Source organism: Lycorma delicatula, chromosome 9 (assembly GCF_047948215.1).
Source record: "Lycorma delicatula isolate Av1 chromosome 9, ASM4794821v1, whole genome shotgun sequence".
Lineage (NCBI taxonomy): Eukaryota > Metazoa > Arthropoda > Insecta > Hemiptera > Fulgoridae > Lycorma > Lycorma delicatula.
In genome coordinates, this window is record NC_134463.1 from 75,707,670 (window position 1) to 75,726,544 (window position 18,875).

Genomic DNA, 18,875 nt, shown 5'->3' on the forward strand with positions numbered 1-18,875 from the left:
TTTCCGGTTCCCAGAGTTTCTTTTCTAAATATTACTTTAATTGGGAATTAACATTAAAAGCATATTTACAAATAATACTTAAACGACTGAATATTTTGAAGGTATTGAATCGATCGCATTCCAGAAAGAAAGATTATAAAGTGATATATTTATTCTTAATGCCTCTTTAACTCAAGAATTTCTGCATCAATTTAAATAAAATAAACGATTCGTCTCAAAAATGTAATTAATGTTTTATGTAAGAAAAAAATATATAGCGGATTATAGACGACATTTAAAGTTTAAAAATCATAATTGTTGTTTATGTCTCATTAAATGGAAATTCAAAATAAAATCATGTATGAAAAATAATAATAATTTTAAATATTTTAATTTTCTATTAGAAATAATTATTATAATTTACGGTAAAATAATTAAAAAAAAAAAAATAATAATAAACAGGGATAGGTAATGGAAAAAACATTTAATTTAATCATGTTAAATTCTTATAACAAAAAAATAAAATGAAAAGAGAGACTATCCACGGGTCCACCTTGATGGTGTTTTCATACCACATGCTCAAAGTGTACGGTACCTTGGTTTTCATCATGGTCGCCGTCTGACGTGGAAGATCCATGTAAGGGAAAAGAATAAAACAGATGAATATTAAATTTAAGGAAATATACTGGTTGCTGAAAAGAAGATTTCAACTTTCATTATCTATCATGCAGTTATACAACTATTCTGAAACCGATTTGGACCTATGGAATTCCGTTTTGGATTACTACAGCAGCAGCAACGTCGAAATAATATGGCGTTTCCAAAGGAAATTACTGAGGAACATAACAGAAGCCTCTTGGTTCGTAAGATACATGAATATCTGGGTTTACTGTATGTTCGAGAAGAAATACAGCGATACGATACAAAGTATAAATTGCGCCTAAACAAGCACGTGAATTATTTAGCTATTAATCTTCTAAGACGTTAAAAGGCTAAAACAACTCTAGTATTGGTATTGGTTGAATTTATGTGATTTGAATTTTAGCTGTATCAACTCAGTGTTACTCAACAATTCATTGTTTCAGTACATTCATTTTAGTTATTAATCTTTCTTTTTAATTTTACTTTTATTTTCATTTTCTCTCTCATTGTTTCATCGTTTCTATTGTTTATTAATCCTTTGATTGTTTTTGTTTTTTGTTGAGCTACCAATGATACTGTTCTCCGACATAATTATATATGTGCACGTATATCGAATGTTCTGTTAGTAATATTAGCAAGTAATTTTTGAGAAGCTTCGATGGAAGCCTTTCTACATGTAAATTTTTATTTGATCGATCTCTTTAATATTGTAACCGATTGTAAATTTTATTTTGGGACAAAAATTTATAAAATAAATTGCAGAACAAGCTAAATAACATCATTATAACATGATTAAGAGAAGCGAAATACTCAAGAACAATTTACATAAAAAAATGCGAATTTCGAATTCTAAACTATCATCATCATCGTTAAGTTTTATCATAGCTAATAAAAATAAACATTTACAAATAAAAACATAAACAAAAATAACATACTAATAAAGCAATAAAAGAATCTAAAAAGAAAGTTTACCTGTATTTATGAAATAAAATAATCATGCTTTTTATGTCACTGATCGTGACATAAAAAATTACCACAAGGTGATCTTTTATTTTTTCTTTATACAGAGTGTTCAAAATGTAACACAACCTTATAGGAAAACGAGTAAGTTACAATAGTAGTTCAAAGTGGCCTCCATTTTGCAATTCACGTAATTGAATTCGACGTTGCATGTTGTAACGTTTGTTGAGAAACTGCAGCGAAACATCGTTTCATTTCGTTCTGTAATTCGGGAATGGTGAGAGGATGAGTTTGGTAAGTAAGATCCTTAAGGTATCCCTACAAGATAACGTCAGGAGGGAATAAATCAGGAGACCGAGGGGGCCACAACCCCTTCTAAATCACTTAGAAAGAAAGTCATAGTGTTGTTGGTTATGAGCAGTAGCCTCATCCTGCTGAAACCGCGTGTACTCTAGCCACGGGGTGGGCAACCTGCTGCTCGCGAGCCACATGCGGCTCTTTGGACGTGAAGCTGCGGCTCTTTAGTTCCATACGCAAATATTATTTATTTTATAAAAAAAAAAAAAAAAAATTAAAATCGTTCTGAATCGATTAACGAGGATTAGGCACCGATTCTATCTCTTTGCCTCTTATACTCGCTTTTCACCGCACCCCTCCCCCGTGACACGCGTCGTCACTGTCGTCAGTCCGTCAGAAGCTCTCGAATGACGCCGTCATCTGATGTTTCTATGTAGGTTTTAATTGGCTTTCGACGCAAGACAATTTGGCGTCTTCACCAGTGCTTTGGCTGTGACGTATAGTGTGTTGTTTCAAGTAAAAGAGTTAGAAGCGAATTATCTTCTCAAAGTTATGTATGTACATATATATAATAATAATAAAAAACCGAAGTAAAGATAGGTAACATAATAAGTATTATATTTTTAAAATACATATTATACATATTTTTTTCCAAATAAGATACCCAACTACTTTTTTGAAGTCAATAAGAATTGTCAAAAAAGAAACAAAGTATTACTGTTGGATATTACCGCGAAAGTGTTTTTATTAAAATATATATTTAATAAATTACCAATTTTATTCTTTAAAAATTAGCGTTAAATTAATAATTACAAGTGTAAGTTGCTATAAATTGTTATTTAATAAACTTATTTTCGAAAAAAAATTTTGGCTCTTTAAAAACTTTGAAATATACTTTTGTGGCTTTTAAAAACTTTGAAATTTTGTAAATTGTAATTTTTTACTCTTCCGACTCAAAAGGTTGCCGACCCCTGCTCTAGCCGGTCTGCGGGTATAGTGTTTACTAATTGTTGCACCATCTGTATGCAGCGTTCACAGTTCACTGTTCGATGAAAGAATGTCATGAAGATTCGCCTACGTGACATTGTGCACCAAACACCCTTTTTTCCGTGCAGAGGAGACTCGTGCAGCTAATCTGGATTTTCCGTATACTAAATGCATGAATTCTGTGCATTCACGTATCCATCATGGTGGAACCATGCCACGTCAGACCAAAACCAGTCATCGAGTTCTTTCTCATCTGGCGTTACAGATGACATGAACCGTTGACAAAAAGCTACACGTTTACCAGTGTGTGCAGGTAACAACTTATGAACAACACGAATTCTGTACGGATGCATCTTTAAACACTTTCGCAATGCAGTGTGGGACTATCAACGGAGAGACCAGACTGACTAGAGAGGCGTCGTACAGACTTTTTGGGTCTAATAGAATATGCAGCTTGCACTTCGAACAAATTTTCTAGTGTTAGCACTTTTGGTCAACCATTTTTGGCTGTATCTGTCACATTACCTATCTCTTGGAACTTGTCGTACAGCTGCTTCATGGAATATGTTTGATGCATCCACACCGTACTTTTCTGTGAAGGCATTCTGGGACTGGGCATAACTGGCACACCTAATGTGTTGGGAGAATGAATATTCTCTGATGCATTGTGTAACCCATTTTTCCTCAATTTTTCTCAATCAAATATGCAAAAAAGAAGGCGATACAACCTTCTATAAGGTTGTATCACCTTTTGAACACTCTGTATTTTATAAGTTAACATTTTTCTTCTGGTTGGACTGCTAGTGATGAGGTGATCTTTTACTTTTTGCTTTATATTATAATAAGCCAAAAAAAAAAAAAGGTTTTATCGTTTCATTTATATTTTTACTTATTTTTTAAAGTATTTATTTATTAATTATAATAAACAGGATGGTTGATTATAAATCGAAATCCGCATTATATTTGATAATCTAACCGTAATCTTCAGTTATTTGAATAATAATATGAGTTCAATACTGATTTTTATAAAATTAAAAAAATCAATACCAGTGTCAAATTCTTTGTCTATGCCCAATAAGGAAATATTTCTAAATATTTTACAGCAATTTTTCGGATGAAAAATCATTTCATCATCATCATCATCAAATTTTAATTCTTCCTTTTGTTTCAAGATATAAATATATCATTTACTCCTTCGATTATAATTATATTATTTAATTTAGTAAAAATCGATTGTAATTATATCCTTAAGGGTATTTTAAAAACCTTACAGTTTTATCTTAATTGATAATTAAAAATGATATTTAAACACCCTATTTCTTTTTATAACGGCTAAACTTCAACCCATGAACTTCAAAATGGTATTTTTTGAAGATAATTTCGGGTACGTGGTCAGTTAGGTTAGAAGCTAACTCTAATCCTATTTCTAAACCGTCTATTCTGTTTATCCAGTTCAGTCTTTACCATACTTTCTCACTTTCTAAATCGATTTTGGTTATTTTAGTAATGGTATTTAAATTAATTCTAATTTATATTTTAATTTAAAAAAATCAATTAGAATGACGATAAATAAAATAGCGACCATAAATCAATGTAAAAATAAAATCAGTATTAAAATACATATCTAATATAAACATCAAGTAAACTTTTAAGAAAATCGAGCAGAGTTAATTTATATGATTAACAGACATGCTGCTAACCAGGGTGATGTCCGCATGGAGTCTGGAACATAAAATGGCACATAAAAATTCTTCTTCTTTTTTTTAATAGTAAATGTATGTAAAATACCATAAAAACTATAAATATGATATACCTTCTTTTCGTAATACGTTTGACATTGTTCACTTTAAGATATAAAATTTTAATCATGTTGCAGTTAGGTGTGTGTAGTTTCATACCCGGTTTAAATTGCTGAACGCAATCCTGCCTGTCTTACTATTCTCGTTCCGCTTCACTACATCGTAACACACAGTCACATTTTATGGCTCTATTGTAGGGAATTTCAGAATCTGATACACTGTTCTTTGACCATATCCGATGTACAAAAAATCTGATACTGAGAAAAACGGCTTCGTATCCTGAACCTCATAAAAGAAAACATCCGTCTTGTGACTATCCCGGTCGCCACACCACCCCCTCCGTTCATAGCCCTGATGGGCATTACTGGAGTTCGTCTTTAAGACCTTCTAAACCTGATAATACATCACAATCATCAGTTTGAACTTTGTCAGAATATCATAAATGGAAATGTCTCGGCAGATATTTCCGTCAGTGTATTTACACTGATATTTAGACTTTATTTATAGTTCCTTTCTGTTATCCGTGGAATAGCAAAGATTCCTAAATGACGTGATCTATAGGCTAACATAATTTTAATTTTTAAGTTTGTTATAATATCTATTTTTTTTAATTGATTTAACCGTTGGTAAAATTATAAAAGAAAAAATCTGATGTGGACACCATATGATTTCCTTGTACGCCTATTAAGTTACATACACAATTTTTTTAAAATGAAAAGTACATGAAATTTTATTTCATTAATAACGTCTGATATTTTTTATATTGTTATTATTGAATTATTATTTATAAAAAAAAAACTTTTACAATCAGAGGCTAATAATTATTAATAAATCAATATATTTAAGCTTAAAACGTTAAGCGTTAAAAACGAGATGAAATCTGATTCGAACCGATGTATCTTCCTCTTGTAGGATCCAAATATTTCATTAATTAAAATTTTATTTGGCTATAACCCTGGAACCAATGAAAATAAGTACCTCTTATGATATATTGTTGAAAAGCTCTCAATGAAGGCTTACTGGCAGTTAAAAAAAATGCATAATCCAAATGTTTGGATTTTGAGATTTTTTGGACACTTTTGGTCCAGTCGATTGCAATCAAAAGGGGAGGTGCACAACTAGATGTTACAACAGTCCTAAATCCAAAATTTCAACATCCTACGACTAATCGTTTTTGAGTTATGAGAGATACATACGTACGTAGAGACGTCACGCCGAAACTAGTCAAAATGTATTCAGGGATGGTCAAAATGGATATTTCCGTTGAAATCTGAAATTTTTCGCGATCTCAATACTTACTTTATTTCGTACAAAGAAGTAAAAAGTTATCGTACTTAACCCATGTGATATACAAAAATTTATAACGCTTTTCCTTCTTTCTTCGAAAAAGAACATTCTTGTCTATAATTATTAAAAAAATATTCTTTTCTAATTTAATACTATTTGTTTTATTATTTTTCAGGATCCTTAACGGCAATGATGGCCGGTACATCTTACGGTTGGATTACACCGATACTAGTGAGCCTATTAGGACCGATGAGCGAAGTACCGATGACTGCTGATGAAAGTTCGTGGGTTATAAGTTTTATAGAACTGGGTAATCTATTTTCTCCGTTGCCGGCCGGTTTATTGGTCGATAAATGGGGAAGAAAACCGTGTTTAATACTTACTGCTCCGATGTATTTAATCAGTTGGGCTTTGGTGTTAACGACCAGGTCTGTTGGTGTATTATACGCGGTCAGGATATTACAAGGTCTCGGTATGGGTATAGTGTATACGGTTTTACCGATGTACCTCGGAGAAATAGCATCGCCTAGTATACGAGGTGCGCTTAGCACGTTTCTCGACGCCATGTGCAATACCGGAATACTTTTTGAATACTGTATAGGTCCTTTCGTATCGTATCAAGTATTAGCCTGCGTTTCGGCCAGTGTACCGGTACTTTTCTTATTAATATTTCCTTGGATGCCCGAATCACCGTATTATTTATTGATGAGAAACGATGAAGATGGTGCCGCCAAATCTTTAGCTTGGCTCAGAGGACAAGACTCCGTAACGTCCGTAGAAAAAGAATTAAAATCGATGAAAGAATCGGTCGATGAAGAAATGAAAAATCGAAGATCGTGGCGCGATCTGGTCGCCACAAGAGTCACTCGTAGAGCATTAGCAGTGGCACAAGTAGTAACGGTTACGAAATCTTTGAGCGGTATAGGAGCCGTACTTTCATACGCGTCGCAGACATTTAATGCGACGACGCAAGAAGAAGATCTCAGTCCGGATTTATATACAATTATAATGGGACTATCGATATGGTTTGTTACATTTATAGCGGCGGTAGCAGTCGATAGATGCGGAAGACGTCCGTTATTACTGGTATCATCGACAGGTTGCAGTATATTTATGCTTCTATCAGGAACTTATTATTTTCTAGAAGAAAAAACTTATATCGATGTGACCGATTATCGGATAGTTCCTTTTACAACTATATCTGCTTACTGTATAATATTTTCTTTAGGTCTGGGACCGTTGGTACCTACATTGCAAGCGGAATTATTTCCATCGAATACTAGAGGGTTAGCTTCTGGATTCACGTCCGTTACCGACACTGTGGCTTCGTTGATCTCTATGAAAATGTACGAAGTTATTGCCGATAATATCGGCACGTTTTTAAATTATTGGATTTTTGGTGTTTCATGCGCTATAGGTACAGTTTTAATGTATTTTCTTGTACCGGAAACTAAAGGTAAAACTTTTCACGAAATCCAAATGGATTTGAACAGAAATGAATTGGAACAGCATGAAGATATTATTAAAGCGATCGCAGCAAAACATTGTCAATTAGCATCTAAATATGCAAATTTTTCCTCGTAACGAATATGAGACGCTTAAACAAATAAAATATTAACTTGAAAAAATAAAATCAAAGGAAAAAAGTAGTAAAAAAAGGAAGGAAAGATGATATACAATACGATCAAATAGGCTGTGAATCGCCTATCTATAAAAAAAGATGTACGCTACTTGCTATTTATCAAATAGCTTTAAGATCTCTTTATAATCAAGTATGCATTGTTGAAAAAAAAAGAAAAAAAAACTATATAAATTCGTAAACAAATTTGATAAAAATCTATTATCATAAAACAAATAATGACTTAGATTATAATTGTTATTCTTTTTTAATAGTATACATTTTAAATTATTTGTTGTAAATGAAAACAAAAATAAATTTAAAATTTTTGAGCGTTTATACACAAATATATTTTACTTATTTATTTTTTTTACTTTAATTTCTTACCATCTTGAAATTGAAAAATTAAAATAATTTTTCACTACCTATTAATAAAATAAATACTACAATTTTTAAATTTATAAAAATAATTTTAAAAATAGTTTTTTATTGATAATTTAGAATATATTTATTTATTTTTATGTTAAAAAAATAATAATCTGAAATTTATATTTTTATTTCAATTATTACAGTATATACATTTTTGAAATTTAATTTCTTTTACAATATTTGAAAATTTGTACTAATCTTGTAACATTTTTTTAAAATAAAATATAATTTTTTATGTACAATATAAACATACATCAATTTAAGAAATAAGTTATATTGAAAAATAAAAACATTCAGACTATTAAAAGAAAAATTGTTTATTTAATAAGTCACAATAATATAAAAATAAAAAACAACAATAAGGGTATTTATTTTATATTGATGTTACAAATTAAACCATATTTTTATTTGACGCCAAGAAAACTTTTTAAATTATTTTTTATCTTTAAAAAAAAAGAATTAAAAAAAATTTTATTCCATTATGAAAGAAGCATGTTGATTAAAATAAAATAATTTTTAAAAATAGTAACAGAACGGTGAACGAATTCAACATTCCTTAAAAAAAAAAAATAAATATAAAAGGAAACGATAGTTTATGATTTACTGCAAAGGAGATGATTTACTGCAATCTAAATACCTAGGGAAGCTTACTGGAAATTATACTGGGAAACGAGTCGTGAGGATATAGTTACAACTTGTACAATAACTAACTATTCATCCAAATTTGATATCACCTAGTTCTTATTTTTAATATGACAATGTTTTTAGCAGGGGTAGCAAGTAATATACCTATTCTAAATAATAATTCATTCGTTAAAGCAGCTCTGCAGAAAATGAAATGAAATTTGTAATTATTATCATTTACATGGAAATATTAACGGGATAACTGATACATAATTAAGTAACAGAACTGTATTTTGAATAGATTGAGAACCGTAGTGGTTGGACCAAAACATGTCATTATTTCTACCGTAAAATAATTTCATTCCGTTAACTTCTAAACCGGATATGTGGATAATTTTGCAGTGATTTCTCCTAATGAATTGTATATGAGTGCAAACATTTATTTGAAATCAAAGAGATGCTAGCGAGTATGAAAATGATTAAATTTGTTTTAATTACTACTTAAGCGATAAAAAATTACTTACGATAGAATAATTCCAACAATATTCGTAATGTAGAAAGTTAAATTGTTTTTAGTGATATTTTAATTATTATTATTATTATTATAATCAGTGAGATATGGTTTATTTTTCCCTAATTTATTTTTAAAAGAATGACTGAGAAAAGAAGTTTATAATATTAATTTTTATTTATTTAATTTTTGGCATAAATAGACTAAAATTTGTAAAACATTTTTTTAGGTGTATAACTTTATTTTGGATTGTGTTGTAATTTCGTTGTTATAATAATTTTTGGTTAATAGTTAATTTTACGTATAGTATTATTTTAAATTATATTTATTTTGTTTAGATTATTTGAAATGAAATTGTATACTATACTGTTAGATATATAATTTATTTTACAAAAATTCCTGTTTAAATTTAAGCTATAAAATTGTGTATGTATTGGAAAAACAAATGTTACATTATTTTTGTTTTCCTTCATAAAAAAAATATATATATATAACATTTTAAATGGTAAAATACGTTTCACTTATATTAGAAACTGCTATAAACAAACGGTCACAAAGTAAAACAGATTGGGTTAATAAAATCATATGACTGACATTTCTGTATGATTTACCATTGTAACAACAGTGACAAGATAGAACAAAGAAAATCAATTTCTTAATGAGTAATTTAATATTGTCATCATCGTAATACGGTTATCTGTCTTAAGGCAGGTTCTTTGCCCCATGTCTGTCTCTATTCTCTTATACTTCTAGCTAACTTTGAAGTTCCTGATTGCTTCAATTTCCTCTACTTACTTGTTTATTCAGCATTGACATACAGCTATTGCAGCTATTTACCGCATCACTATCTCAATTCTCCTTTATCAAAAATGTCCTTATCATTTAATTGTCATTTTTCTATCGTTTTATCCATTTTCCTTACCACCTACTTCGTAATCTTGCCATTTGTTTTGGTAAGGGTCCGTCCTGAAATATTATCTTGGAAAAAAATTTCCTTTTACCTCGTTTATACTTTTCCGATCTCTCTCTTTTTTGTATCTTCTAGTGAGAAGATGCAAAAAAGAGTGGTGACCCTTATAGTATTATTTTTATTAGTTCTTCTTCTCTTCCTGTCACAACAAACTAGATTTCCTAATATTATTTATTTTTGATTAGGCTACTATTCTCGTTAACGCTCCTCATTATTTCTTTATTTTTCATTTTGTTTATCAATTTAATCATCACTAATCTCCTTCTTGTTCAAGTTTGAAATTCTTTCATCCTTTCTTATTCTCTTTTTTTTTGGTACCAGGTTTCATTTCCATACAGAAGTACATTCTAAATGTAACATTTTACAAGATGCTTTTACAATTCGATCTTATTACATATCAACATTTTTTTCTTTTAAATGCTACACTATCCAATACTATTCTTGTTTAGTTTTCTATTAACATGGTACGTAAGTAACTGAGTTGTTCTACTTGTTCAATCTCTTCTTTTTATGCAGATATTCATCGGAATGATCAATTTAAATTTCCTAAAATTTATTTTTATTCCATATTCTATCATATGCTAGACCGGATAAGGGTGTTCTTTGGCGGTTGGGTTTCAATTAACCACATGTCTTTGAAGTGGTCGACCTGAGTCTTTACTAGACTACTTGTTCAGCGATACGCTTACATTGCAGCTACATCAGGCTGGCAGTAATTGCATTTGTCTACTCACACGTGCGCTCTCTCTCACTCGCTCTCTCTCTCTCAAACACACACACACCCGCCAGTAGCTGGAAAACTGGTAAAAGAAATATACATATTCAGTCATTTGTCTTCCAATTCTAAAATTATCTGTTGAATGTCATAATTCCTCTAGTAAAAACATATATATATCCATCTGAAAAGTTTAAACAATTAATTCTCCTTTCTCCTAACTACAGTAATTCCTTCATTTTCTTCTACAGCATTTTTGATCATAACTTCTCTCTTTTTCCTGTTTAGCCTCCGGTAACTACCGTTTAGATAATACTTCAGAGGATGAATGAGGATGATATGTATGAGTGTAAATGAAGTGTAGTCTTGTACATTCTCAGTTCGACTTTTCCTGAGAAGTGTGGTTAATTGAAACCCAACCACCAAAGAACACCGGTATCCACGATCTAGTATTCAAATCTGTGTAAAAATAACTGACTTTACTAGGACTTGAACGCTGGAACTCTCGGCTTTCCAAATCAGCTGATTTGGGAAGACGCGTTCACCACTAGACCAACCCGGTGGGTTTGATCATAACTTCAGTATAAACATTAATTAACCTTCTTCTTATTTCTCTTCCTAGATTTAAACTATTCATTCATTTTAATGTTATTTTCAGCCTTTTCTAGTATTGTAACTTTTCTCTTTCTTTTTCCTGTTTAGCCTCCGGTAATTACCTTTCAGATAATACTTCAGAGGATGAATGCGAATGATGATATGTATGAGTATAAATAAAGTGTAGTTTTGTACAGTCTCAGTTCGACCATTCCTGAGATGTGTGGTTGATTGAAACCCAACTACCAAAGAACGCCGGTATCCAAGATATAGTATTCAAATCCATACAAAAATAACTGGCTTTACTAGGGCTTGAACGCTGGAACTCTCGACTTCCACATCAGCTGATTTGGGAAGACGCGCTCACCATTTAATAAGCTATTTTATTTCCTTTACTGTTATTCTGTATTATGAATTGTTGTTTTATCATAATGATATAAAGCCTAACATTAGTTTGATATTCAGTATCTTATCGACTAAAATTTTGGAAATTTAGTCTGAAAACTTAAAATAAAATGATATTATGTATTCCAGACAACTTTAATGCGCTATCTATAACAACTCTTTATGTTGTTTTCCTTTGGTTATTTTCATATTTTTATCGAGACACAGTTTTTATCACCTTTGCGTTTTTCGGCTTTTTCATTTGAGCGAAATTTGTTCTAGTACAAAAAGTTAAAAAAAAAAAATTTCCAATTCGTCTTTAAATTTCAACTATTTGCAATCTGTGCCGGATTAAGAGTTAGTAATCAATTATTATATTTCGGTCACGAATTTTAAAAGTTAAAATGCCTTTTTTAAATTTTTGGGACGTTTTTTATTTGTTTTAAAGATTATTTTTATCAATCCTAGATAGTCTAAAAATCAGTGAACTTTTTCAAGAAAATCTTTTTTTTTCTTTGGTTAGATTGATTGTTTTCTAAATTAAGTTCATGAAATTGGTCACCTGGAAATTATCCATTAGAACGTGCTTCTCCGCCTCAGAATAAAATCTGGAAAATTAAAAGGCTAGCGTAAAACCAGTTCTAAGTGTTGAATCTAAGAAAATCAGACTTTTTTTTAACGAATTCGGTTCAAATTCAGTCTGAATAATTTTTCTAAGCGTATTTTCTTTTATTAACTCAAGCGACAATTCTATTATGTTTTTTCAGAGAAAATAAATTTTTCTACTTTGTTTCAGGTAGATTTCATAAGAAAGCTACTTACTGTAATGGTACCATGATTCGTCGACTTCCGGAAAATGTCTACATATCTTTGTGTTTCACATCCCCCAGATCCCAAAACCACCTTCAGTTTAACAATTTATATATACATTTATACATAAATATAAATAGATAACTTGATTCACCAAGTACAGAATAAAATTAAATTAGGTATGACTTAACTTATTTCATTTACACAAAAGTACTTTCACGATTTTCTCGCATCTTCAGTTGATCCTATCTTTTAATTGTTGAACAATTAAAGATTGGATCAATTGTGTACGAATAATGATATAAGGTAAGTGTCATTCTACCTAATTTAATTTTACGTACTTCGTGGATTAAATTGTTTATTTGTTATATTTATATAATAGTACAGAGAAATATGAGTCTTAAAACTGATTTTAAACACACCCACACACACACACACACACACACACACACACACACACACACACACACACACACACACACACACACACACACACACACACACACACAGACACACACACACACACACACACACACACACACACACACACACACATATATATATATGTATTTAACTTTATATATCTACATTTATATTTCACTCTGTATATATATTTTTTTTTTCCACTTTCTTCTGGGCACGATAAGTGCCATAATTTTGGGCATAACTTTCAAATTGATACATAAATATAACGACCCAAAATCTCGGTCGAGTTTGTTAATGGGCAAAATTGGACCACGGCGATGGAAATGGGGGGCTTTTTCGAGAAAAAAAATCGCTGTAACTTTCTTATTAAGTAAAATATCGAATTCCTTTAAAGTTCCTACTATTCTTTGGATAAGGCCTAAAACTGATTTAAGTAAAGATTTTTGATATCACCAATCACTGGCCGACGGGCTGGAAAAAATGGGGTATCGAAGACAAAAAATCATACCTCTCTTAATAGGCACAGTATCTAATCAATTTTAAGTGGTCGTTAGTCCTCTAAATATTACCTAAAACTATTATCTAAACAATTTTTGATATGACCAACCCTTACGGCAAGGTATGACCAAAATGTTGCTAGAATTGTAAGAAGATGGGGCTTTTCGTATGTATGTTAAACATGTGAAACTTTATTCCGCATGAAACCATTGTCGTATTGAGTAAATTTGAAGTTTTTCTTAAGTTTAAGGTGGAAATCTTTTTTATCTCCTACTTAGCACGGTGAACTCTATCTCCTCCACCTGCCGGCGTGCCGAAAGGGATTTTTGGACTTTTTTGCTTTATCCTTGATGTTTGTCGATATTACCGTCTGGCATACGGAAGAAGTATTTTTTTTTTCATATGGTACTCTATTTTCAAGATACACAAAAACAAGCCAAACTTGGCGCTTTGATGTAAATAACCCCAATTTTTACGCAAGCTGAAGCCTGTGTGAAAGTCCCCTGTCCTTGCAAAACTGTCTGACAATGCTAACTAATAAAATATTATCAGATAAACATTAATAAAATAAAAAAGATTCAACGTTTAAATTATGATGTAATTGTACTATTCATTTTGTTAACAACTGACTAATCTGCTTCGGTGAAGTACGTTCGTACGGGGAGCTGCCAGCAGGTAGATTTCAAGGTCATTTTGAGAAACGGATACTCTAATTATAAATTTTTTTTGTGAGACTGACGAAAGTAAACTGTTCTGGCTATTATTTATCTAGTCCTATACTGAGCGTACTTTCCTAATCTCTCCGAACAGGAAATTTTTTAATGAATTTTTTTGTTTTTCTGTATTAAAAAGGCAATAAAAAAGTAAAGGAACAGAATCAAATATAAAATGTAAAGAGTCGAAACAAAAAACAACTTTTGAATTCCTTCTCTCGTAAACTTAACTTAATTGTTATATTTAAATAGTAGTAATGTAATCAGAAGAGCAATTAAATAATCACTTATCTTCAATACGCTTTTCAATAACTGACGTATATGCTGAAAAAAATAACGGTTATTTTTAAACTATACCGTATGTGATAGTAAAAGTATTATAGGTTAATTCATTGTAGAGTAAGGACATACAAATCCAACAGACCACAAGGAGGTGATGGAACAGTACTAATTTTAATCTATTTTTAATATTCTATCAATAACATTAACATGCATTATAATTTGCGTCGTGGTTATTCATTTACTTATGAATTTAAAGACTTTGATTTTAACTAAAAATCTCATGATTAAAAGCCTGAAAAATATTTTATATTAATGAAACTATATAATCTAATGATCAGAACATGTAATGTCAATAGGAAATGAACATTTCCTATTATCCGAATTTTCTGTACCAATAATAGTTTGGCTATATTTAATAAAATCGAAATTTTATGAAGAATTTTATTCTTCAGTCACCACCGACGAATTCGTTATCCTCATGGTTATGTGAATATTAAATATTTTACATATATTTATTAAATAAAAAAAGAATTAGTTATTTTATTTCATTATATTTCTGTTACCATGGCAACAGAAATATAATAAAGTAAAAGAATTAATTTTTTTTTTAATGAATATTTTTAATATATTAACCCCCAAGGGAACTAGGGCCATGATCTATGGTTTAAAATTTTCCCTGGAATAATACAAATTTATTCTAAAAATTTAAAAGCAGTCGTCTTCTTCATTCTCGCGTGATGCTATTGCAAACAAACAAACAAACAGACAAACTTTCGCATTTATACGTATGTAAGAAGAATTACATATTACTTTATTAAATTTAAAGTAAATTAAACCATTTTACTAAAGAAGAAAATAATCGAGACTAAATGAAACCAGTCTACCTCTTTATTAAGAAAAGTCCGTAATATTAATTAATTTTATTTATTTATTCATAAAATAAATAACAACTATCTCACGCCCAATAATAGTAGCTATGATAAATAACAATGAATTTTAAAGCGTGTAAAAAATGCCTTCCCTGAACGGAACTAGAACCCGGAAAAAACGGATGAAAGAGAAAGACACTACCACATCCCTACGAAGAACGGCGGATTGGTACACATCCATATATATATATATATATATATATATATATATTCATGTGCGCACATACAGAAATCTATTATAAACTCAGCAACAGAAGATACATATTTCGTAAATAGTATTCATTTACTACCTGAGACACACAGGCAATTAGGAAATAGAGAGCGGGATTATTGTGAGAATAAAAAAAAAAGATTAAGTTAACTTTGGAAACAGCAGCTGTAAGATAAATAACATAATCGTACAACGTAGTGCTATTTATTAAACTTTACGCTCGCTATGTTTAGATCGTACTAATAAAAAATAATGAACTAGCTTGCGCGCGTACACAATAGTAGGTTATAAACCTATAATGGTTTATATTAACAATGGATTATTAAACTGATAGATTTACGGATAAAATATGAATAAAGTATGTCTATTATACTGGATAATTCAAAAAGGATTTCACAATTTTAAAAACATAAAAATTTGTTAAGATAACTTAAAAATTTCAGTTGAGGTCTCAATCATAGCAAACCCTATCAAGTTTTGATTCACACAGTTTATTAGTACCACTTCGGCCACCAACGCTGTCACCAGTGTAGTTAAAAATGGATACATTTAATGGTGCGGAACATGCTCGCTTGTTGTTTTGGTTTTACTATTTGTAGTCAGCAACTGCAATTCAACGTAACTTTCCTAGAGTACCGGTAGGAAGACGTAAAATTTACTACACGGTTCGGTAGGCATACAATTTACTCTTGGTACAAAACTTTCGTTGAGATAAGTTGTTCTTAACGACCCTTTTCTTGTTCCAGGAGGCAGCCGAAAATGGTATCGTTTGTCTGGACAAGCTTAAGAATTTCCTAATTGTTTAGTGAGACGATGATGACTAAAATGGATGCCATTACTATCAACAAGATGAGTCACCACCTCACTACCGCCTTGAAGTCCAAGATTTTATTGTTACTCGATTCCTAGGGCGGTGTGTCAGTCGTGAAGGTCCAATTGCAAGGCCACCTCGCTTCCCAGATTTGACCCCGCTAGATTTTTTCTTGTGGGGTTTCATTAAAGATCGGGTTATGTACCACCACCTTTGCCTGTTGATATTGTTAAGCTAAGACTTTGAATTAACCCGCAGTTGCAGAGGTAACGCCCGACTTGCTGGCTAAAGCCTAGAATGAAATCGATTTCAGGTGGAGTGTATATCGCATTACAAACAGAAGCCATATCCAACCAAAATGAATGTTGAGTGTTTTTCTATGAAATGAGTGAGACCTCAATCGAATCTGTAAATTTCAATTAGAATCTCTATAAATTTTTTTATGCTTTTAAAGTTGTGAAGTCCTTTTTGAATCACACGATATTACATATTTTTTTTCAATTCTGTTTAACTGTTCTATTGCGGATAGTAATTACAACGGCTTTGTTGTAGGAAAACGAATTACAGTATATTAAAACACATGGATTTCATATATCCATGTGAAATCACTTAATTCCAATAAATTATATATTTTTATTTTTTCTGTTTAGCCTTCGAGAATTACCGTTTAGGTATTACTTCAGAGGATGAATGAGGATGATATGTATGAATGTAAGTGAAGTGTAGTCTTATACAGTCTCGTTTCGACCATTCCTGATATGTGTGGTTAATTGAAACCCAACCACCAAAGAACATCGGTATCCACGATCTAGTACTAAAATCCGTATATAAGTAACTGCCTTTGCTAGGAATTGAACGCTGGAACTCTCGACTTCCAAATCAGCTGATTTGGGAAGACGCGTTCACCACTAGACCAACCCGGTGGGTTCAAAAAATTATATCTAATAAATGATAAAATACACGCATGATTGCGAATAACAAATTAATGACATTTATTTAAAAAAAGACTCCTGAGGTACCAATTAAAGTTGCTTTCCCTGAAATTAATAATATTATACAGCCGGTTCCAGTGAAGAACAGACTGAAGATGTTGTTTATACGACAAAATCTTACCTCAATTTTGGTAGGAGTGACATGTTCACATATAATAGTACAAGGGCGATTCAGAAATTATCTACACTTTCGCCTAAACATACCTTCTGCGGTGACGTGTGCGAAATTTGATCCCAATCGCGTCATTTGCCTTTCGGCTATTAAAGTAAACATTTCCGCCCCGCTAGCAGTCGGTACCAAGGAGAAACAACGAACAGTGAACCGATATCTCTAGTCGGAAGGTGTGAAAGGGGCTGAAATTCATTGTAGACTTTAATCACGGGACTTTAATACGGGAACAGTGCTTTGTCACATAAAAGTATTTTTGATCGGTCTAGAAGTAGTTTAAAAGTGACCTGACGAATGTGATTCACGAAGAGAGAGCAGGACGCCCGTCAACCACCACCAGGGACTGCAAGATCCAGCAAGCTCGAGAGATAGTTCTGGCGATTAGGCACTTTACCATCGATGAGGTAGCGTCTTTTATAAATATCAGTCGTGGTTGTGCCCACCAAATCATCCACTACGAGCTCGGCTTCCGTAGTGTGTGCGCGATGGGTACCTAGACTGTTTGCTGCAGAACACAACCACAAACAGCTGACATCTACCAACGCTTACTTGATCGCTTCAACAAGGAAGGCGATATCTTTTAGCACAATAGAAACATGGGTTCCTTACTATGAGCCAGAATCGAACGCAGAGTTCGGAGTGGAAACACCCAGGATCTCCACGAAAAAAAATTCAAGACTGAACCATCGGTTGGAAAAGTTATGACAACCTTTTTTCGGGACGCAAAAGGGCCTATAATGGAAGACTTCATGGAAAAGGGGATTAAAATTAACGCTCGAGTTAGAGTTAAATGTTGGAAAACAAGCTGAAGCTGAGTGAATATTAAAAAGAAACCTTTTGGTAATATGTGATTTTATAAAGAAAACTTTTGTGAGAAAACCTTTTTGCTTAAATTCCCCAATAAATATTAGACATTTTATTCCAGTCATAACACCCCAACATGCAAAAATTTGCAAAAATTTAATAAATTCTTTCCCCCCGAAGAAAGTACCTGCTTACCAAGTTTGAAGAAAATCGATTAACGAAGTCCAACGTTATAAGACCAAATACAGGCCAACATACACATGTACATACCCGCAAACCGTCTGTCAAAAATAGATTTTTTGGACTTGGGAGCATTCGAGTAGAATTTTTCCAGATTACTTTTAGTTTATTTAAATTTATTTTTTTGTAATAGAATTTTTTTTAGTTTATACTTAAAACATAAAACTTAAAAAAAGACCAATTTTTTAGATTTT

The 18,875-nt window shown here is 31.5% G+C and overlaps 1 protein-coding gene across 1 annotated transcript in view; it reads left to right on the forward strand.

Moving 5' to 3' along the window:
• Nucleotides 1-18,875, forward strand: part of LOC142330687 (uncharacterized) — an 85,803-nt gene that overhangs the window by 27,805 nt on the left and 39,123 nt on the right. Inside the window, exon 2 of the mRNA XM_075376133.1 lies at nt 6,127-7,517. Coding sequence (XP_075232248.1) covers nt 6,127-7,517 — 1,391 coding nt within the window. The remainder of the gene's footprint in view (nt 1-6,126; nt 7,518-18,875) is intronic.